General features: G+C 33.4%; 1 protein-coding gene across 13 annotated transcripts in view; it reads right to left on the reverse strand.

Moving 5' to 3' along the window:
• PTPN13 (protein tyrosine phosphatase non-receptor type 13) overlaps positions 1-23,211 on the reverse strand; it is a 190,800-nt gene that overhangs the window by 7,151 nt on the left and 160,438 nt on the right. For all 13 annotated transcript variants that reach the window (XM_079153164.1, XM_079153153.1, XM_079153162.1 and 10 more), the window contains 10 exons: positions 20,541-20,602; positions 17,162-17,255; positions 16,008-16,145; positions 15,370-15,458; positions 10,709-10,752; positions 8,326-8,429; positions 6,533-6,705; positions 4,647-4,737; positions 2,045-2,382; positions 423-638 (listed from right to left, as the gene is read on the reverse strand). In XM_079153164.1, coding sequence (XP_079009290.1) covers positions 423-638; positions 2,045-2,382; positions 4,647-4,737; positions 6,533-6,705; positions 8,326-8,429; positions 10,709-10,752; positions 15,370-15,458; positions 16,008-16,145; positions 17,162-17,255; positions 20,541-20,602 — 1,349 coding nt within the window. The remainder of the gene's footprint in view (positions 1-422; positions 639-2,044; positions 2,383-4,646; positions 4,738-6,532; positions 6,706-8,325; positions 8,430-10,708; positions 10,753-15,369; positions 15,459-16,007; positions 16,146-17,161; positions 17,256-20,540; positions 20,603-23,211) is intronic.

Consider the following 23,211-nt stretch of genomic DNA (forward strand, 5'->3'; position numbering starts at 1 on the left):
ATTTTAAGTAAGTTTATACTAATTTAGATTCAAAAGTAAGATTATACTCATTTGCTTGGCTTCTTTAGTAATAATTTTTAAAATTTGGAGTAACTATTTAGAAAGAGACAATTTAGCATTTATTTGTATAACAAAATGTATATTTCTTACCCATAGGTAACAGCAAAAAAATCCTGGAAATTTTTCATTTTAAAATATATTTTCGTTTGTACTTTAATATTTCTATCCCCAAAGTGTGATGACAATTCTGACTTTAATCTTATACAAGCCTAAAAGGCTAAAAATGCAACACTGTATATGGGGCTTTAAAATATTAAAATATTTTAATATTAAAATATTTAAAATATTAAAATACACATTATTGAACAGAGTCCATTATAATTTCTGATCACATGAGCATCCAGCATATATCTTGTACTCACCTCAAGATCTTGACTGATTAATCCCAGAACCACATCTATGCATATCAGGGTCCCTGAACGTCCAATGCCAGCACTGCAGTGTGTAATGATCGGGCCTGACCTATGGACGTGTCTCATGTAAGAGATAAATGTGAGCAGATCATCTGGCTGAGAAGGTGTATCATGGTCTGGCCAGGCAGTAAAATTCAGATGAGAAATATGTCGCACCTCTCCTGTCTGAAATTATAAAAAACTTAATACATAATGTCATGCAATATTATTCATTCGTAAATAGAATTAAGAACTTGGTATTATTTTGTCCTTTGAAATTTGAATTGTGTATTGGATCAGATCAAAAGAATGGAAGAGACAAAAAAATTCCATTAAGAAACTTATGGATGCAAAGCCCTGGGTGTGACCCCAGTACTGCAAAAAACAAACAAACAAAAAAAAAATAGAATAAAAAAGTCACAAAAAACACATGGAAATTGCTTTCAGTAAGAAAGCTACTAGATCCACTTGTTTTTCTTTTTCTTTTCTTTTTTTTTTTTTTTTCAGTGATAGGGATTGATCCAGGCCTTGTGCATGCTAGGCAAGTGTACTGCTACTGACCTACATCCCCAGACCCTGTATGATCCTTTAAATACACTGGACACAGTTTAGTCTAGGGCTCTAGAGTCTGTGACTGGAATGTCCTCCCTCCTCCTGCCCCTAGTTATACCTCTGTGGCTCGCTCAACAACTTCACAGTTTTTCTCAGATGCCATTTCTCAGGCCTTCCTCCACTACTGAAAATGCAACATGCTTCTCCTTCTCGCTCATCCATTTGTCCTTCCCTGCTTTATTCTTTCCATAGCTCTATCAATACCAGTATCTCCTCGTTAGGAAGTAAACTCCATGAAGTGTGGAATTTTTTTCTCTGCATTGTTAACTGCTCAATCACTAGGACCCATTACGGATTCTGAGCTCTTTAAACCTGTGTGGATTAAATGACCAAATCACTTGAGGGATACTGAACTGTGCTATCCTCTGTGATAGGTAAGCTAGTGTATGTGAAGGAAGAGGTATATATCATGTGGTATCCATTAATATGCACAATTTTTAAGTCAATTAAACATTTTTAAAAGTTAAACAATAAGTATAATTTTTAATTCTTTGTAAAACAACACATCATAGGCTACCATTTGCATGACAACCACAAAATTGCACTGATATACTTCACTTCTGTGAAAGTAAAATCATCTTGTTTCTTTAAGAAAGCTAACTATCTAGGTCTGGAGTGTAGGTCACTGGTAGAGTACTTGCCTATCGTGGATGTGGCCCTGGGTTTGACCCCCCATACTGCAAAAACAAAACAAACAAACACAACCCACAGAAGTTTCTAGCCTGTACTGTCTGAGCCATTTTGTGCTATCACTAAGCAATGGATGACAAATAATCACATTTTAATTTTCAATTTAATATAGCACTTACTGGAGGAAATTCACAATGAAGAGGGTCACATTTAAATCATGCTTGATAAGAAAGAAGCAAGAGTCAGTGGTTTTTATCTAAAAATACAATGACGTAACCATGGCAAGAGTTCAGGCCTGGTTTCCAATGAGGAGATGAGTTTGACCACGTGGAAACCTTCAATTCACTTACCTGAATGTCTTCTAGGGTCAATGCCCTCACTACAAAGCCCTTCAGTGCCTGCATTCTCACGAGAGCCAGCCGAAGTCTGTCGTTGGCCATTGTCGTTTTGCCTAGGACGTTAGGCCAATAGCGCTGGCATTTGATTTTTTCTCCTTCTACTTCTTGTGTCATCATGGCTATCACTGTGGACTTTTGTTCCCAGATCATCTGCCAGAAATCTCCAACAGTGGTAGGGAGGGGTCCCTGGCAGGCAATGTAAAGAAACTCTTCCTTCCCCACCGGTATCTTGATGAAACTGGCATTAATATATCCACCTTCATCTCCAAGAGGCACTCTTGTGGCATCATCTGTGAAGTTCATACCATTTATATTATATATTAATACGTAATACAGATCTTTATAGTATACATTGTTAAGAGTGAGCATGAGTCAAATGTCGTGGGAAATTCCTATGACGATAGCTACAATCAAAAACACACATTTTAATGTAGGTATAATTTCAAAATGTAGCACAACCAAATGATTTTATATCTACCCCTTTCACTTATGTTACAAGTATATCTAAAATGTCAGTTTGGTGAGTTTATCATACATGAAATTTGGTATTTATTATTTACATAAATTTGGTTAAAGAAATAAAAATAAACGCACCTTGAACTTCATAATAACTAACTAGAGGGGCTGGGGTTGTATAGCTCAGTGGTAGAGTGCTTGCCTAGCACATGTGAAACACTGGGTTTGAGCCTCAGCACCACACAAAAATAAATAAATAAAAGTATTAAAAAATATTAAGAAAACAAACAAAAACAACTAGAGAAACAAGCAAAAACTACTTTGCTACTTCTACTCATCAATATTTTAATGCTGACAACAATAATAATAGTGCTAAGTAACAATGCCAAACACTTTTTAATAGCACAAAAGTTGATATTACTATGACAATAAATAAATGATCACATATACCTCTGGCATAATTAACCCTTGTTGCTTATTTAAATCATATAATTTTTATTAGGCAGCCCAAACAATAACAGTAAATAAAAAGGCAACTCATTTGCATATAGACTTTGTCTAATTATAACTTTGTATATTCAAAATATAATCTTTAAAACTAGGCTGCCCTGATGAAAAGTGTGCATAAGCTTTCTCTTATTGACGTTACATAGTCGATGATTTATTAAGAGAATAAACTTGCATGTATGTGTATATGTGGAGTCATTTTTAGTTCAAAGTCTATAAATTTAACTAGTAATTTTGGTGATAATAAATTAAAACTTTTTTTTTTTTTTTTTGGTACTGGTGATTGAACTCGGGGGTGCTTTACTACTGAATTGCATCTCAGACTTTTAATTTTTTTTCTCTTGAGACAGGGTCTTCTTAAGTTGCCCAAGCTGGACTGGGACTTGTGATCTTCCTGCCTTAGCCTCCAGAGTCCCTGGGATTACAGGAGTGAACCACCACACCTGGCTTAATTTAATACCTTTTAAAGATAGGTTTCAAAATTCCCTTTGTTATTTGACTTCTATCTCTTAGGCCATCCTGGCTATTTGTTTCATGGAATGAGTTCACTAATTAGTTTTGTATTTATGACTTATCCCCTTCTGACTTTGACATTCTCACCTGGGCAATTTTTTTTTTTTCCTTAAAATAATTCCCATCTACTTTATGACCTAGTCCATTTTTAATATGCCAAGATTCACTTTTTATAGGAAGTTTTTCAAAATAAACTTTGTATCTTCCATCATGATTGAAAAAAACTCAAGTGTATTATTATTGATTGTATTATTTGTCACTGTTGGGTTTAGATAAAGATAGGGTCAAGTGTGTTCTATACTGTAATCCAAAGTGCTAATATACAAAAGTTTGGCTGATAATAACTAAAAGAAGTTGCTAGAGCTTAATTTCCTTTCCCTTCCCTTCCTTTCTCTTCCCTTCCCTTCATGCTGGGGACTGAACCCAGAACCTTGCTCATGCTAAAGCAAATTATCATTGAGTCACATCCTCATCCCTTACAGCTCAATATTTTGGTTATGTACATGTACTTATGCAAAATTTAAAAAAAAAAACTATTGATTGGTGAAATGGGGCAAAACCTAGGTTAAAATAATAGCTTTTATTTTCTTCTGGTATTGAAATGATTCAAAGATTAATGTGACTTTTTTTTTTTTTTTTTGGTGCTGGGGATCAAACACAGGGTCTGTGTATGCTCAACAAACTACCACTGAGCCGCATCCCCAGCCCTCAAAGTCTGGTAGTATCACTGTAGTCATGTGCATGTACATAGCTACTAACACCATTGACATGTCTGTAAACTTAAAGTAGGTGGAATAAATTGATGGTGGTAGTGACACATGAATCCAAAAAAGTGCTCATCCAAAAGCCAATTCATATTTTTAAAAAGACGTTAAGATCTTTCTAATTGAATTTAGAATACATAGATAATTTTAAAAGGAAATCACATTGTATATCTAAATTTTCTATGATGCAAATCTCTGAGTGTATGTATGTACATGCTTATGTGATGGACAGATAGCTAAACTAGCACACAGACTTTAGATCAATTTAAATTAGAATGAACATACATTCAATGTAAAGCCAAATTGGAACTTACAGGGAAGTATATTTTTGTATCTGTTCTTCCTTCTGTTTTCCTTGGTTTGTCCAATTAGGCACTGATCCAAAGGTTTTAATTCTTGAAGATTCTATAAGCCAAGTTGCAAATAAAGTTAAATATGTTGAGAAAAAAAAAACAGTAATTCAGCAATTGAAAATGTTTTCAATGTGTTCAGTACAAAATTAGTTGATTGGGTTGACTAGGTGTTAAGAAATAGAAATGTCCTAAAATAAACCTAAAATTAATACTGACTTGATAAACCAGTGTTGAAATATATTATTACAAAGAAACTTTAAATATATTGCTGTCATTAACTTTATGAAATAGTACCTTATGTCATAAGTTTTAAATCCAGTTTTAGAATGTCTGCAATTATTTTTTAGAAAAGCATACACCTTATAAAAATAACTTTAATGTAATGATGTAGAATACAATTTCTTTTTTAAAAATTTTTTGTTTGTTCTTTTTAGTTATACATGACAGTAGAATGTATTTTGACATATTATACATACATGGAATATAACTTTCCATTCTTGCGGTTATCATGCTGTGGAGTTATACTGGTTGTGTGTTCATATATGAACATAGGAAAGTTATGTCTGATTCATTCTACTCTCTTTCCTATTCCCATCCCTGCTTTCTTCCCTTCATTCCCTCTGGTCTAATCCAATGAACTTCTATCCTCTCACCCCACTTTAGTATCCATCTATCAGAGAGAACATTCAGCCTTTGGTTTTTTGGGGTTGACTTATTTCACTTAGCATGACTGATAGTCTAGTTCCATCCATTTACTGGCAAATGCCATAATTTCATAGAATACAACTGTTTGACAGCATTGCCTGTGGGGTCATAGACTAATCCATGCCTGGTATTGTTATGATCAGATAGTCCACTATTGTAAAATCAACTCTCACTTTTCATTCATTCCCTTACTCAAAAAAATACGTATTCAATGTCCATTATAGGCAAGGTATTATGGTAAGTGCTGGGAACACAGTAGTGAGCAAAAAGATATGATTCTGGTTCTCATGGAGTTTACAGGTTATTATGAGAAGGAGGCAATTAAGAGGTAAACAAACAGGTACTGTAATATGGGCCGTGGAGATAATAAAAAGTTGCTGTGATGGAGTTCTCTAATGATGATCTTTAAATGTAACAACTTAAGATTTTATTTCCACAAAAGAGATTTAGGGAAAGAAGGGACATACCTTAATTCCTGTGAGCTTCATTTCTAAATCTTTACAATAAAGTAAGTCTTTCGAGGAATGTATACAAAGCAACAAGCACAGGAGATGCGCTCAATGAAAGTTAGCTCCCTTTAGGGGCACTAAAGCTCAGGAAGTGGTCAAATAAGCAGACAGTCTGAGTGAGAGGGGCAAGGTAAACCCCTAAACCACAGTGGTGCCCCTTTTCTCTCACCTAGTGGTAAAGATGGATGGTGCCACAAGACCACAGGGGCTAGAGCTCTGAACCTTTGCTGCTTTGAAATGGGGTGCACATTTCTGGAAATGTTACAAACTGCTGTGAATAATTAACCATATCATATGAAGTTTAGTGAATAGTTGGGATTTTAAAAAAACCAACTTTTTATATTTATATATGAGAGAGAGAATAATCTTTAGAGAAATTTACCAAGTTCTGAGTAGTTAATATAATCTCTTTTAATCAACACTATTAGGGTCCTGCTTAGAAAAATTTATTTATTGCCAGAGATGACAAGATGGTGTGTCTATAGTTGGAAATAAGTTAACTACAGGTAGAGTTGGAAAGTAATAGGCATTTTCAAAATTTCTCCTCACCTTGGGCTAGTAAGGACACCTTTTCCTTATACATCATGTAATGGTTCTTCCTAAAGAAAAGAACCATTGGCACTTGGCACTTACCTCCAGCTCCTTAGAAGGAATTCCTTGATCAAGTAAACCCCGCAACATTCGGATGACAGATTTTAACTTGGTCCCAGTGTATTTGCCAGAGGGAGCCACTTTGACCACAGGGAATGCAGCTAGCTCCTCATTCGTCAGAAAGAGATGATTATGCGGGACTGCAGCAGATGATTCTTAAAAAAAAAAGTTTTCCCCAGAATTTATTTAACCCATAAGTGAATTAATTCAATCCTATTTTCACCTCATCTATTTTTACAAAAGGGAGGATCTTTAAATATAAGAGAATTAGTAAGGCAACAGAATTAACAATAGGCTGATAACTACAATCAGCCCAAGAAGTCTTTGCCACAGCTTGGCTCTGGTACCTGATCTTTAAGGAGATATCCACAATTGCTCAAAAGTGCATACAGCTCCTGACTCTACATTATTTATACTTACAAAGTAGTTTATATTCTTTTTGCTTCTCTTAACTTAAAAAAAAAAATCTTTTTTTCTTTTCTTTTTGTGGTACTGGGATTGAACTCAAGGCCTCCAGCACACTGGGCAAGTACTTTACCACTGAACTACATCCTCAGCCCCTTCTCTTGACTTTAATTACACTGTTTTTATGAGGAAAATTTAAATTTGTTTCTAAGCACATTAGAAAAGATGAAAAAAGACACTTCAGAAATTCGTACAATGGAAGATTGTTCTAGGAAATGATTTTTCTCTTCACTAGCCACTCTTGGGCACTTATTGGTAATATCCTATCACTTGATTATTTTCTCCAAGCAGAGGAAGAATTCCCTTGGGTTCATCAAAGAGTTGAGTCAGCCAAGTATGTCAGAACAGCTATGGGACTAATTTGTACCTGTTCCATGGAAAATTACTTATTATAAAAGGCCACTATTTACCTACAAAAAAGTAGGAGAGACTTCTTGCTATAGCCTGCACAAGTGTAGCTTTAATTAACCCCATCACTTGATTAAAGCATATTTTTGATAACAGCTAATATGTATGCAACAATATTGCTGGGCACTAAAAGGGCTGCAAAGTTGGATGAGGTACCTCAGGAGGAGCAACATCTGGCTGGGGCATGGCTAAGGGAACTATAAAATTCACTCACATGAAACAATAAACTTTTTCAGAACTGTGTGAGAATGCAACAGGAGTCAAAGGCTGGGAAGGTAAGTGCAGGCTACTGGAGACAACAAAGCACTGTGCACACAACAGTCTAAGTCAAAGAAGTGTTAATTTGATGCCACCGATTTCTTAAAAAAAACAAAACTAAGACTGCAAATGATAAAACCATGTTTTTTCATTATGTAACATTTTTAAAATATGAAATAAGGGAAATGAAACACTGGTTAGAATTCTGTTTTCCCACTGGTTCAGTTATCAAATGCAAAGGAAATAATAGTGAGAACAGACCAAGTAATTCTTCCTCTTAAAAGATGAGGTTGGGAGTCAAGGACAAAATTCCCTACCTTTCAGCTATTCTACCTATTTCCCCATAAGTAAAATGCATTCCTTAACATCTCATTCCACCATGGCAAAACTGTGACTTTGTGTTTCTATTTACAGTATTAACAGATTTTTCTGTATGCTTTACTATGAAAACTATAACTGTGGGAATAATTTGGTTATATAACTGAATGTTGACATTTGTCTATGTGATTTAAATATATGTGTGAAACCAAATAACATACATATACGGTGAAATAACATATCCATATATTCTGAAAATTTTCATTTTAAACACTTATTTTTCTATTCATTGTTTTGAATGAAAAAACTGCTAATAAAACTCTTGCCTTTATCAGAATCTTCATGGTTTGTTGTCTCTATTGGCAATTCATCACTTCCCCATGTTATTTCATCTTCTTCGGACTTCGCTTCTTGTGATTTCTGAGTTAAGCTACACCAACAAAACACATTTGTAATATTTTATTTTTGTCCACAAAACAAATTTAAGTATTATGGTCCCTAACCACTTATTTGTACTATGATTATTACAGTATTTTAAAATAGATCATCTGATTAGAAAAGTCAAATCCATAATTCTTAAAATTTATTAGCAGAAAGAAATTAAATTAAGGTGCAGAATTAGTTGAACACAGTTTAAATTTTTTTTCAAACAGATCCCAAGACTTTGAACCTTACTCTGAAGGAGTCTCCTTGAAGGATGGAGAAAGTGGTGATTCAATTCTACCCTTCAGCATGGATGAATAATCACAATTGGGTATAGCTTTCTCTCCTTTTTTTCAGCACCTGCCCACTATTGCATCATATGGAAGCTCCTTTATTTAAAGAAGTCCCTATTGATGGAACTAGTCTTTTGTTACAACTGGAGGTCAGGAGGACATTCCTGTATCTGGGCACTCGATGTAATGAAACTCAGTACGAGTTCTTATTATTCTAGGGGTGCACGGCAGATGGCATCCCTGGAAAGATGGATGGCCAGAAAGGAGAAACTAGGTAGAAGAACAGGGAGTAGGGCTAAGAGGAGATGAGAAAGGATTCTGTAAAAGTCTGAATCCATTTCTCACTTTCTGATAAAGTGACAAAGCAGAGTACTTATGTCTTGATGACAAAAGTACACATGATTGCTTAAAGCAGGACATGGACTAAAGCTCCAAAATGTCAATAACAGGGTAACAGTTATTTTGCTTTTATGTTCCGATTCATTGTGGGCTGCAATTAGTACTTCATTCACAAGCTCTGTATTCATGAGGTTGATTTTGTCCTCTAGATATAAACTTTGTAAGATGTATTTTGAGAGTCTTCCATCAGGTTTTCCTTTCCTTCTCATTCTTTTGACTAGCTGCTCAGTATTTCATTGAATGAGTACATCCTAACTTACGGTTTCAGTATTTTGCTATTACAAATAAAATTACAGTTATATTTTCCATGTAATATTATAAACGAATATTCTTCCTGTAGAAATGTCTTTGCACATATATGGCAGTGGGCCTGATTCTTAGAAATAAAATTCCTTGGTTGAAGGGTATCACATTTCTTTATCTATTATTACCCTAATCTACAGATACATTTTTGTTTTACACTAAGAAATAAATAATATTAATGACTATAATCACAAGATCCCTCATGATTTTAGAGATGTTAAAACAAAAACATGTCCATGTAAGAATTAGCAATATGCAAAAAATTTATATTTTAATAGTATTTCCAATTACCTCTCCAAGAGATTACTAATTTACTGTTTTTCTCCCCTTCTCCTGATCCAACAAAACATAAGAGGTGCCTGTGTACTGACACTCTCCTTTTGAATACTTGCTAACCATTAGATATAAAACTCTATGCATTACTTCATTAATAATATGACAGTAAAAACTTTACTGTCAATTTTCCTTTTTAAGAAAAAGCAAACAGCTCCTTTTGACTTTCTGATCATTTAATATAAAGCAAAATTCTATATAATCCCTTTGTTAATCAATAATACATACAGCTCTTAGATAGTGTTAAAAAAATCTTACCTATATTAGAAACTATTTTCTGAGAAAACTTTTGTGGGATTTCAAAAAGTTTCTTACCTCCTTTGTTTTAACTAATGAAAATTGAAATCTTTGGAAGTACAGAAAAATAGAGGAAAGTAAATTACCCATAATCCTAGCAGGAAAAGAAAATAACTACCAATACTGTTAACATGTTTCCCTTTTATTTATTTTTTGATGGTGCCAGGGATTGAACCCAGGGCCTCATGTGTTCCAAGCAAATGCTCTATTGCTAGGCTATATTTGCCACCTTCTCTTTTCATTTTGAGACAGAGGTCTAAGTTGCCCAGTTAGCCTCAAACTTCAGATCCATCTGCTTCAGCCTCTGGAATAGCTGGGATTACAGGCACGTGCCACCAAGGGCTGCAACACGTATCTTTTTAGACCACTCTTTCATTTTTTTATTTTTGTAGAAATACCAGTTTTAATAATGTGTCATTTGTTTTTCCCCCAAAGGTTAAGAGATTGCTTTTTGGAGCAACTATATAGTAAGCACATTTTCACAAGCTAATAGAACTTCCTTAAAATAAAAATTTCAAAACATTCTTAATATTCAACCATAGTTTTATAATTTACTCAACAACATTCATTTCAGTGGAAAACAAAGGGAAATCTTCAGAGCATTTCTTGGGAAAAAAAAAGAGAAAGAAAAAAGAAGTGTTATACTGACAACTTTTCTTACCTTTCACTGTTTATTTTTTCTTCACAGCCATTCATTTTAGTAGACTACAATAAAGAAAAAGAGAAAATCAAATTAGGCTCTTATAACAAAAATAAAACATTTCCTTCATTAGTTTTTTTTGGTACTGGGGATTGAACTCAGAAGTAGTTTACCATTGAGCCACTTCCCAGCCCTTCTTATTTTTTATTTTAAAACAGGGTTTCATTAAGTTGCTTACGGTCTTAATAAATTGCCCAGGCTGGCCTCAAACTTGGGATCCTCCTGTCTTCAGTCTCCCAAGTTGCTGGGATTACAGGTGTGTGCCACTGCACCTGGCTTCCTTCATTCTTTTTTTTGGGGGGTGGGGTGGGGTACTGGGGATTGAACTCAGGGGCACTTGACCTCTGAGCCACATCCCCAGTCCTATTTTGTAATTTATTTAGGGACAGGGTCTCATTAAGTAGCTTAGCAGCTCGCCATTGCTGAGGCTGGCTTTGAACTCATGATCCTCCTGTCTCAGCCTTCTGAGCTGAGCCAGTGGGATTACAGGTGTGTGCTGCCACCATGCCTGGCTTCCTTCATTCTTTATTACCCTTTTTGAAATCCACATCAACATTTAACTGCACATGTACTTTACTAAAGCTCTTAAAAAACTGCATTTACTTATTTAAATGTGTACATTTCCCAAGTTGATTACTAGATTCCATCAGCAAATGTAGGACAGAAACCATGATATCTCTTCCTATTCTGTTATCCCAGCAAAATCAAGGTCTCAGACAAGATTAGTATTAGCTGAAAAATTAGTTTGAAACTTTGAACAATAACTTACAATAATGTATATGATTAGCATTCATTCTTTCATTCATAAATAAGATATAGGCATTGACCTATTTCAATGAGGCGAAACATATATGTATACACACCTGCATAAATGTATACACTTGTGTGTGTATGTGTACATGTATGTACACATATTTTTTTTCAGTGCTGGGAAGTCAACCCAGGGCCTCATGCTGCTGGGCTAGTGCCCACATGAACTGTATCTTTAGCTACAGACAATTACAATACACAATGATCAATACAATGACTTAGCACAAGTAACTTCCAGAGGATAATCTTTCCTTTTTAAAGACATTGCTATATATTTATAATGCCAATGTTCAGCATCTTAATTTTTGGCATAGGGTTATAGAATAAACTATTAGAACTGATTCAGCGAATAATCTACAATTTACTTAGAGTGATCCCCAAGTGAGGTACTTATCAAAGATTATATTCTTAGACATTCTTCAGAACTCTTATAACTAGCCAGTACTAAAATATGAGCAAAGTTCTTATATAAGAAATATAAGACAAAACAGCCATGATATGAGCTCAGCCCTCCTTTCAGGTATGCTTCTTTTGAAACTATCTCTCTCTATTTTTTTTTTTTTAAGTTGTAGATGGACACAATATCTTTATTGATTTGTTTATTTTTATGTGGTGCTGAGGATTGAACCCAGTGCCTCACATGTGTGAGGCAAGTGCTCTACTGCTGAGTCACAACCCCAGCCCTTGAACCTGTCTGTTAAGGACATAATTTTTATAGTGACTTAACCATGTGTAGAGTTTGATACAAATGAAACTTTTTATGTTTTTATCTGAGTACCTTGTTTTTCCTTTCCTAAGTTTATTTTATTTTCTTTGTTTTGCTTATCATTCATAAAATCAATTCTAAAACAGAAGTTCCTATCTAAGAAGGATAAAATTATTACTTTTAATGATGGACCGGCCCCAAGCATATGTGTGTTTGGTGCTGGGGGTTTAACCCAGGGGCACTTTACCACTGAGTACATTCCAGCTCTTTTTATTTTGAGACAGGGTCTTGCTGAGTTGCTTAGGGCCTCACTAGGTTTCTGGCTTTGAACTTGTGATCCTCCTGTCTCAACCTCTCAAGCTACTGGGATTACAGGCATGTACCACTGTACTTGGCCCCAAGTGTTTGGTCTTTAAAATAATGTATTTTCAATGTACAAACATATAGGATCTATCTGTACTTTGTTAGAAAGATAAATTATATGATATTTCTTAATAACCAGTAGAAACATTCTTCCTCTATGAACCTTAATTTTTAGATTTGTCTTAGATGGTTTCATATGACGGTTCTACTATGTGAACTTTAGAATCATTTTACTTAATGACTACATCTCTCAAAAATTTATATATATATTTTATAGGACCATATTTAAATTATGGTGAATCTAGGGAAAATTTAAATTTTAGGTTTTTCTAGTAAAGAACAATTTTTTTAAATACTTCTTTTATGTTCCTTTGTGGCATCTACATTTTCATAATGTAGATAGATCTTAAACATTTTTGGTTGAATCTTAACCTAGAACTTTTGTTTTTAACTATTGTGAATTGAAATTTTATTTGATCATATTTTACAACTGGTTTAGCAAAGATTTTGTTATGGCCAATTAATAGTTTGAAACCCTAACTCTCATGGTGACTGCATTTGAATAGAGGACTTTAAAGGGGGAATTATGTTTAAACAAGGTCATAAAAGTGGACCTTTCATCCAATAAGACTGGTGTCTTTAAAAGAGGGAGAGATACCAGGAGTTTGCCCATGGAGAAGGAAGGCCACATTGAGGACATAGCAAAAAAAAAAAAAAAAAAAAGGGGGTGACAATAGAGGCCTAGTTGGAAACCAACTTGCTGGTACCCTGAACTTCGAGTTTTCAGAACTTTGAGAAAATACATTTCTGTTGTTTCAAGACACCTAGACTATGGTATTTGTATGGCAACCTGAGCAGATTAAAACAACCTGCAAAGTCAAATGTCAGCAGAGATCAGACAAATAATAGAAATCTATGGAATGCTTAGTTAGGTTGGGTGGTGTAGGACAATAGGAAATTGTGCAATTCATGGAAAATGTGACAGCATGCAAGCCATTTAAATTTTGTAAAATTAATTCTGCTTTGTGAGACCTGAGAGTTTACATTACAAAGATAGGAACCTTTAATGCACTGTTTCTAAGAAATAATAAATTTAAAATTCACCAGTAGATGGTCAATTTAGTTATCTATGATATGTTCACACAACAGAATAAGAAAGCAATAGAAAGTATGGAGCAAATTTATATGTATTTATATGGAAAGAGGACAGCAATTGTTAAATGAAAATCAAGTTCTGAACAATGTGATAGATTTATACTAAAAATCAAACATATGCAGTATCTATGCTTGTTCCAATATGCATTATGGGAGTTAAAGATTTAACAAAAACTGCCTCATGAATGAGAAATGAATAAAAAATAAATTTATATTTTTTTAAATCAGTGAATGTCTTTGCTTTATTTTATATATATATATATTTTAATTTATTTATTTTGATTCATTGTGCACAAATGGGGTACAACTTGTTTCTCTGTAGAGTACCACCATTTGTGTAATCATTCATGTACATAGGGTAATGATGTTTGTCTCATTCTGTAATTTTTCCTCCCCCGACCCCCTCCCCACCCCTCAGAAATTTATATTTTTAACTAATTCTGTGAAATGTTTTTATAATGAAGATATATTTTTAAAATCAAAACAACAAAAATGATAACTTGAAGTTTTCTGCCATAAACTTATGTTATTATACCTTAGTTATAAATGAGAATCTATATAAGTTAACAAGTTTTTTCCTTTTTTCATAAAAGGCATTTGATATGACATTTTTGAAATGGCAAGATTTCTTTGTACTTCCTTAGTTAAAAGAGACTTCAGAACATACGTTTCAAGTGGCACTCTTAGTAGTAGTAAAAATGTAATTTAAGTTATTATGACTTAATATGTTCAGAAAACCTTTTTCAAAGAACCCATTAATGTTATAATTACTAATATTCTGGTAATAAAAGAATATATGAAATAAAATCACAAAAAGTATTATATTTTGAGATATTCAATATTTATAATCATTTTTATAGTTTAAGAAATATTCAACAGACATAAGCTTCCTTGGATATGCACATATTAAATATTTATAAATGTTTAATGGATATAATCATGTGCATGAGATTGTTAAGTACATGCATGGATGGTTAACTATTTTAAGAACTCATCAGCAAGTTTTGACAATTTGAAGATGTGGCATAGGGAGACTAAGAATGATAGAAAAGTTGAGTTTTAGAATACTAAGCAAGATCAGATTTGTATAAAGAGGATGATGCTGAGTTTGAGGAACCTTAAATATGATTTGTGTACTATTTTATACTTTTCTTGGCCAAATGTTCCAAAAGATCTGAAGGTTTTAAATTTTAAGAATTTGAAAAGTTACATTTTTGAAAACTAGTTGTTTCTTTTCTTTTTTGAGGGAACTGATAATGATCCTTTTTGAATGAGTAATGACTAATCCAAATGATACTTCAATGTAACAAAAAAAACTGACCTCCATTTTTCCTCTAAATGTAATTTGTTGGTAAAACAAGCAACAATCAAACAACATTACCCTATGTAAATTTATGATTACACAAATGGTATGCCTTTACGCCATGTACAAACAGAGAAACAACATGTATCCCATTTGTTTACAATAAAAAAAAAAACAAAAACAAAAACAAGCAACAATCAGATTATTTCACCTTTTTGGTTAAAACACATAATTCTAAAGAAATGTAGTATTTTAGGCTGTTTATCTAGGTATTCTTATCCTTACCTCAGTAAAATCTTCAGGTAAAGGTGAGCCATCACAGTCTGTATCTTCTGCTCTCTCATCTGGTAACTTCCCATTTGTCTTTAATGTACCTGGGAGAGAAATATAAAGGCCAAGAGAAACTAATAGAACTATTGAGGAAATAGGAAAGTTTTCATTAGTCTTCAAAAGAAGGACATAAATAAACCAATATCCACAAAAATTTCAGTGTTCTAATTGTAACTATTAGAAACAAATGGCATGGTACATGTCAGTATAAAACTTCTGGTTAAAATTATCTACATAGTAAAGCATGTGCTTAGCAAGCACAATCTACTGAGTTTAATCCTCAAAACACACAAACAAAAATTTGCATGCATTCATAATGGCTTAGTATCAACTGGGGGAAAATGTTTAGACTACCACTTCTGAAAGTAAAAGCCATAATATTAATTGTACAGTTTTAGATCTCATTAATAAGGTAATCTGCCCACAAATATGGAAAAGAAAAAATAGGAAATAAAATCTTTTATTTCTGAAATATTTCTCAACAATGAGGAATAGCAGAATACGCTAATGTATTTCATATTTACTCAAAAAGTGTTCCCTAGAGATTTCCTTGTACTCCTTAGAGTATCAATTTATTCATCTGGTTCATTTACCTGGAACAGAGGCATCTCTTGTAGCATAATTTTGGTTTAGAAGATTCTGGGCTTCCTCATCCACAACATCCAGCAGAGACTGGATAACTTCAGCCTCTTGAGGATCATCATAAATGTCGTCATCCTGTATACTGGATTCTTGAAAAACAGTAATTTTCATGAGATTTTACTTTAAAAATACTGACATAAGAAAGGGACAACATGCTATGTCTTTTTAAACTGAATGCATCTACTTTGAAAGGCACCTGGGGTGACTAATGGGACTGAAACTACTCTGGTGGCTCAAAAAATAAGCCAAAACCAATGTCAGTGATATAACTTTCCACGAGACATTAGTAATTTAAAGTTTATATCCTTAAATTAATCTCAAATTATTAATTTTGGAAAGAAACACAAAAAAAGTTATGATACAAAGGTTATGGATATAACAGGTCACACAAAATATCCTCAAAGATAAATTTTCTAAATTATTAGGTAGTGTGTGAAGTGATATTTCATAGAGTATAAGAAACACTAGCAAACAAAACAGCTTATCTTTTCAATCATTTAAAAGCTGTTTTAGTCTCAGAGATGAAACTAATATATATACAATGGAATATTACTCAGCTATAAAGAATAATAAAATTATGGCATTTGCAGGCAAATAGATGAAATTGGAGAATATCATGTTAAGTGAGATAAGCCAATCTCAAAAATCCAAAAGAGAAATGATCTCACTGATAAGCGGATGATGACACTTAATGGGGGGTGGGAGTGGGACAAGAATGGAGGAAGGAGGGATTGTATAGAGGGAAAAGAGAGGTGGGAGGGGTGGGGGGGAAGGAAAAAAATAATGGAATGAATCAAACATCATTACTCTATGTAAATTTATGAATATACAAATGATATGCTGTTACTCCATGTACAAACAGAAACAACATGTATCCCATTTGTTTACAATAAAAATAAATTAAAAAAAAAACAGATGAAACTAGATGGTAGACATTTGTATGCTAATGCTGTTAACAATATCAGTTTTATGTTCTTTTATTTTTTTGAACAACCATCTTTCCTTTCAAAGCTATAGCAACATGGAAGGCAATAACGTGGAAAGGATATCTAATATTTTTTTGTTATCTAAAATTTTAGGGTATTTAGAATAATTGGATGACTACCTTTGGACCTGGTTAAGTTTGTTGATTCCTTCATCTGAGAAGTAGAATAATTTCCTTCAGGGTGCAAAACTTGAATTATTTCTTCCCCATTAACCTAAAGTATAAAACCAAATCACATCATTGGATTATTATGTTGCCAACTTTCAGAATTAGGGAGGGAGGCACATTGCCCCTCTCTTCTTCCTTAGTACAAAATTCATTTTATGTATTCCCATTTTAGATCTGTGTTTCTAGGAAATCTCAGTGCAATTAAATGTGCAAAGGGGACGAAGTTTTCCATCATCAAATATATCTGAAAACACTAGACTAAATAACATTAAATTAATATTTTTATTCCAAGAATTCTTACAATAATAATATATATTTTGAGTTGCTAAAAAAGAAATATATTATGCAATATTAAACTTAAACTGAAGAAATATCTTGCTTGAGGCATAATTTCTGGAATCTGTCTTCCAAAGAATATATTAGAAAGCTTAAAAATTGGGAAAAAGGGGAAAAATCAACTTTTTAATTATTTATGAGGTTGTTACATGGATATACATTCCAACTTAGTGACCTGATCATCTCTTAGGCTAAAACATTTTCAAATTTAGTCTATATGTCATGTGAATTTATGAAAAACAACAATGGATTCACAACAAGATAATAATGTAACTTCCTAATGCAATGGTAAACCATGAAGCATTTCATAGAGCATAGCTAGTAGAAAGAAAAATGGGGCTGAGGCAGTGGTGGAGTGTTTGCTTAGCATGTGTGAGGTCTTGGTTTTGATCCCCAGCAACACATACAGAAAAAAAAAGAAGAAAAAATATTTGAGCAAAGATACAATATTAAATGATTAGACTAAATTAAAATAATTTCGTACAAATTAAAGCTTGTGGTTTGCTCTGAAGGTCTTACTCTTTATACTAAGATTAAAAAGGACATGTGTTAGATGCAATACAATTATTTCTTCATAAAGAATGGTGATATACATTGTTGGTGAGACTGCAAATTAGTACAACCATTCTGGAAAGCAGTATGGGAGAGTCCTCAAAAAATAAGGAATAGAACCACTGTATGACCAACCTACCCGACTCCTGTTTTTATTCAAAAGAACTAAAACCAGCATGCTATAGTGATATGGTCACATCAATGTTTATAGCAGTACAATTCTCAGTAACTAATTATGGACCCAGTCCAGATGCCAGTCAATAGGTGAATGGATTAAGAAAACAGAAACTTTTAGTCAGCCATAAAGAAGAATGAAATTATGAGATTTGCTGGTAAATGGATGGAACTGGAAAACAGCATGCTAGGTAAAATAAAACAAACTCGGATAGTCAAGGGTCAAATATTTTCTCTCACAAGTAGAAGCTAGAGCAAAATAAGGGAAAAAGGTGAGAGAGGGTGGATATCATAAAGATAGAGGGAAGGTCAGTGGAATAGAAGAAAGGGATGGAGAAGGAGGGAGGAAGTACGGGAAAGGGGAGGAAATGCAGAATTAATTTGACAAAATTACACTGTATGCATGTATAACTATACCACAGTGAATATCATCTTTATGTATATCTATAAAACACCAATCGAAAATAAATAAACGAGCAAAAGGAAGACCAGTAGAGGAAGGAGAACAGGGGGTGGGAGGAGAGGTGGGAAAGGAGAGCCACTGTGGACTAAAACGGAATAAATTAAATTCCATGCATGTATGATTGTGTCAAAATGAGCCAAACTATTATGCACAACTATAATGCACTAATAAAAGGAAAAAAGGAATGGCAATATAATGATGTCAAAAAGCTTCATTGGGAAAGTTTCACTGGATTGTGAAATCCATTTTTCATCAGAAATTTTTTATTACAGACATTAGCATTAGTATTCAAGGACAGAACATTGTCAGGGAGGCTTCCTTGAAGACTTTTTTAACTCTAACAATAACAACAAAAAAGGCCTGATTTTAGGGTTTTATGCTAATTTAACAGAAATGCTACCCTTCTCTCTTTCAACAACCTGCTGATGTTTAAAAAGAAAATAAACACTATACGGCATGAATAATGGTAGAAATACAAGAAAATTCTGTTGCTTCAGCTATGTGAAATTGAAGACCTTCTGAGTTAACAGAGAATAGTGAGTATTTTTATAGCTCAATCTATACATATGCATATACCAAGAAATTTTTTTGTGTGTGTCAGTCATTTCTGCTGCAGTATCTTTTCAGGACTTGCAAAACTAAGTCATAAGTGTGAGATAACAGTGAGATGAAAGTCACAGAATTTTGGGCTTGTGGTTGCTAAGCTAATTTTCTCTTCCTACATTAAATAAAGCTCATATCCAGAATCCTATTGAAATGATAAAATTTTCAGATTACTAGAAGAACAAAAAAGCATTTTACATGGGAAGACATTATGCATTTTACATTACATGAAAAGACATTTGAGTAGTGAGGTTCAGAACAGATTGCATGGGATGAATGTAGGATAAAACAATCCAACTAAATGAAGATTGGTGCAAATGAAGATCAGCTGTGATTATTTTAGAAATGTATATTACATGCCAGAAGGAAAATCATAAAAATAAATGCTAGCCGAAATGGCACAAATGTAGACTTAAGGAAAGAGCATGAAATGAAATTTATTATGTGTTAAAATAGTTTTGCAAGATTACTCCCAGGTTTCTTTGTGTTAATCTTTTCTTTTTTTTTTTTTTGTGGTACTAATGATTGAACCAAGGAGTGCTCTACCACTGAACTACATCCCTAGTCCTTTTTATTTTTAATTTTTTGAGATAGGATTTCATCAAGTTGCCAAGACTGACCTTGAACTTGTGATTCTCCTGTCTTAGCCTCCTCAGTTCCTGAGGTTACAAGTGTGCTAATCTTAAAATGATTTAAGCTCTCATTTTATTATGTGATAAATTATTTCCTAAATCTTTTTTAAAAGCAAATAAACTTATTTCTTTGGCCATTACTATTTTTCCTTACTTGGAGTACAAGTTTAACATTTGCATGTGTTAATGGAGCAATTCTATTTTTATTTGCATTCTTTTCTCTTCCTGTGGTCTACAAGGAGAACAAAAGAATTGTGCATGTTAATCAAAAGAAAAAAAAAAGAAAAAGAAAAAAGAGAAAAACTTCCAACACTAAAGTAATCTTTAAATTACTCTTTAAGTAATTAGCTTATTTAAGAGCCATGTGTGTGCCAAAGGGTTACTTGTGTGAGAGTTTCAATGTTGTGTGCTTTACTCAGCAAAGCCTATTATTTTACCAAAATATATCCTTACTACCAATGCATATATCTGGAAAAGACAAATATTTAAATATAAAATCACTTCGCTTCAAAACACAAGTTGGTTATTTAGATTAAAAAGTATGATATGAAAGAATATGGCTCTTACTTACCTTGGAGAATGAATTCTTAGGAGTGAGGGGATGTTGGCCAGAAGGTTCCACACTGTGATGGCCTGAAAGGAATAACTCAGAAAGTAAGGGAATGAGCCAGTCAAAACAATAATTAAAGATATATGAAGATGTAAATCTCTGCTGCACAAAGTAGATATGTAAATATATGACTTAAATTCAAAATCCTGGGGCTGAGGCTATTGCTTAGTGGTAAAGCACTTGCCCAGAAGGCACAGGCCCTAGGTTCCCTCCCCAGTATGCTAAATAAATAAATGAAAAAAAAAAAAAAGTGAATATCTGATACATATGAAATAATTAAAGAAAACCCACCTTTCTGAGGTTATTATTTTCTTAATATACTAAAATAGATCACATCACAAAGTGATAAAACCAAGTAAAAAGTCAATTTCTTAAAATGGTTCACATAAAAATTTAATTGGGGCTGAATGATTCAAGTGTGAGACATCAAAGAGAAATTGCCCATGGAATGGGCGAGGCATCACAGTTGTTGTATTATATTCAATTTAGTATTTAAGGGAAGAAAACAAGCATTCATCTCATTTTATGATTAATATCACTTTAATATAGGAGGAGATGTTATGGATACAACCGAAAAGGACTTTAAATATATTTCCAAACCAAATACTAAGTTTAGTTTTTATACTATCGGTATAAAAATTTAATATATATAATAAAAATGAGTGGATTCTCTTTTTCTTATGGTTAAAATCCACAAACTTATAATTCGATCCATTAAATTATATTTTCAAGAGATTTATATTGATATGATAGAATTTGGAAAAATTAAAACAACAAACACAGGTAAATGAATCCAAGGACATCTATTTGAAAATGACCTAAAATTAATCCTACCTGGGAAGATGAAGCTTGAGATGGAATTTTTATGGATAAATCTCTATAATTTTGTGCCTGATATTATAAAAAGCCTACAAATATCTTTCAATATTACTTGAAAGCAATATGTCCTATTAGATTTCAGGAAAAATAAGAACAAAGCATACTGATAATAAACCACTGTTTCAAAAATCATACTGGAAGAGTATAATACATTCTGATATATTATTTATAATATTTCCCTTCTGTTTCCTAACTGCCTCCTCCTCCCCTCTTTCTCCTCAGGTAACCATTGACTTGTTTTCTGTCTCTCAAATTTGCACTCTCTATTGTGTATAAACAGAATTGTACAGTATAAATTCTTTTTTTGTCTGGTTTATTTCACTCAGTGTACTTATGTTGACATTATTTTAATATTTTAATTGTGTTGTTGCATGTATCAATGGTCCACACTTTTTTACTGTTGAGTTTTAGTATTCCATTATTTGGATACACAATTGGTTTATTCATTCAACAGTTTTTGGACATTTGAGTCTTGCAATTTGGGCTGTTACAAGAAAAGCTGCTGAAAAGATTTCTTTCCTTCTCTTTTTTCTCTCTTCTCTTTCTCTTGTTTTTCTTTTTCTTTTTTTCCTGTACTGGGGATTGAGCTCAGGGACCCATGTATGCTCAATAAGTGTTCTACCACTGAGCTACATTCCCAGCTTTTTAAAATCTTAAGTTTTGAGCTAGGTCTCACTAAATTGACCAGGCTGGCCTTGAGCTTGCAATCCTTCTGCTGCAACCTCACAAATAGCTAGAATTACAGACATGAATCACTGTACCTTGCTGCTAATGAGATTTCTGTTCAAGTTTTTGTGTATGGCCATATGATTAAAAACAAAAAACAAAAAAAACTAGGAATGTGCTGAGCTGAGCGTGGTGGTGCATGCCTGTAGTCCCAGCTCTTCAGCAGGCTGAGGCATGAGGACCACAAGTTTGAGGCCAGTCTTAGCAATTTAGCAAGACCCTAAGCAATTCACTGAACCCTGCCTCAAAATAAAAAATAAAAAGAAGGTGGGGATGTAGCTCAGTGTCCCTGGGTTCCATCCCCAGTACCAAAAAAAAAAAAAAAAAAAAAAAAAAAGAAACCCCCCAAAACCTGCTAGGAATGGAATGACTGGATCACATTATAAGCATATGTTTAAGTTTTCAAGAAATTGTTAAGCTGTTTTGCAGAATAGATGTACCATTTTACATACTGGTGACTATGGAAAGTTCCTATTATTGACACAGTATCAGTTTTAAAAATGAGCAAGGGATATAGCTCAGTGGAAAAAGCATCCCTGGGTTTAATCCCCAGTATCTCAAAACAACAAAAAGCAACTGCTGCCCAAACAATTATGACTACTGTTTTCCTGATTGTGCTAGAATGTAAGGTAGACACTTTGCACATTGCTATACCTATGATGCCAAGAACAATATGCACAGAGGAGAAATTCAGTAAATTTCTGAATAAATTACCCTGTGGCAAGCATTGATGGTACATGTTTAATGTGTACTAATATATTTATGTCTAATTATAACCTTACAAGGCAAATACTAATAACGTTTATTTTACTGACAGGAAATAGAAGCCTATTTATGGATCTTAGTAACTTACTAAGATCACACAGAACTTAAATGCTCACATCCATTGGGCTATGAATTTCATGGTCTACTCTGTTTTCTAGTTTTTTATTATAAATTGAATTTCAGAGATGATTTCATTTAAGTATAATATCTTTTCTTAGATCCTGCAAAACATTCTGAAAGGGCAATAAAACCATTTTAGTTA

This window comes from Sciurus vulgaris (assembly GCF_902686455.1).
Source record: "Sciurus vulgaris genome assembly, chromosome: 9".
Classification (NCBI taxonomy): Eukaryota; Metazoa; Chordata; class Mammalia; order Rodentia; family Sciuridae; genus Sciurus; species Sciurus vulgaris.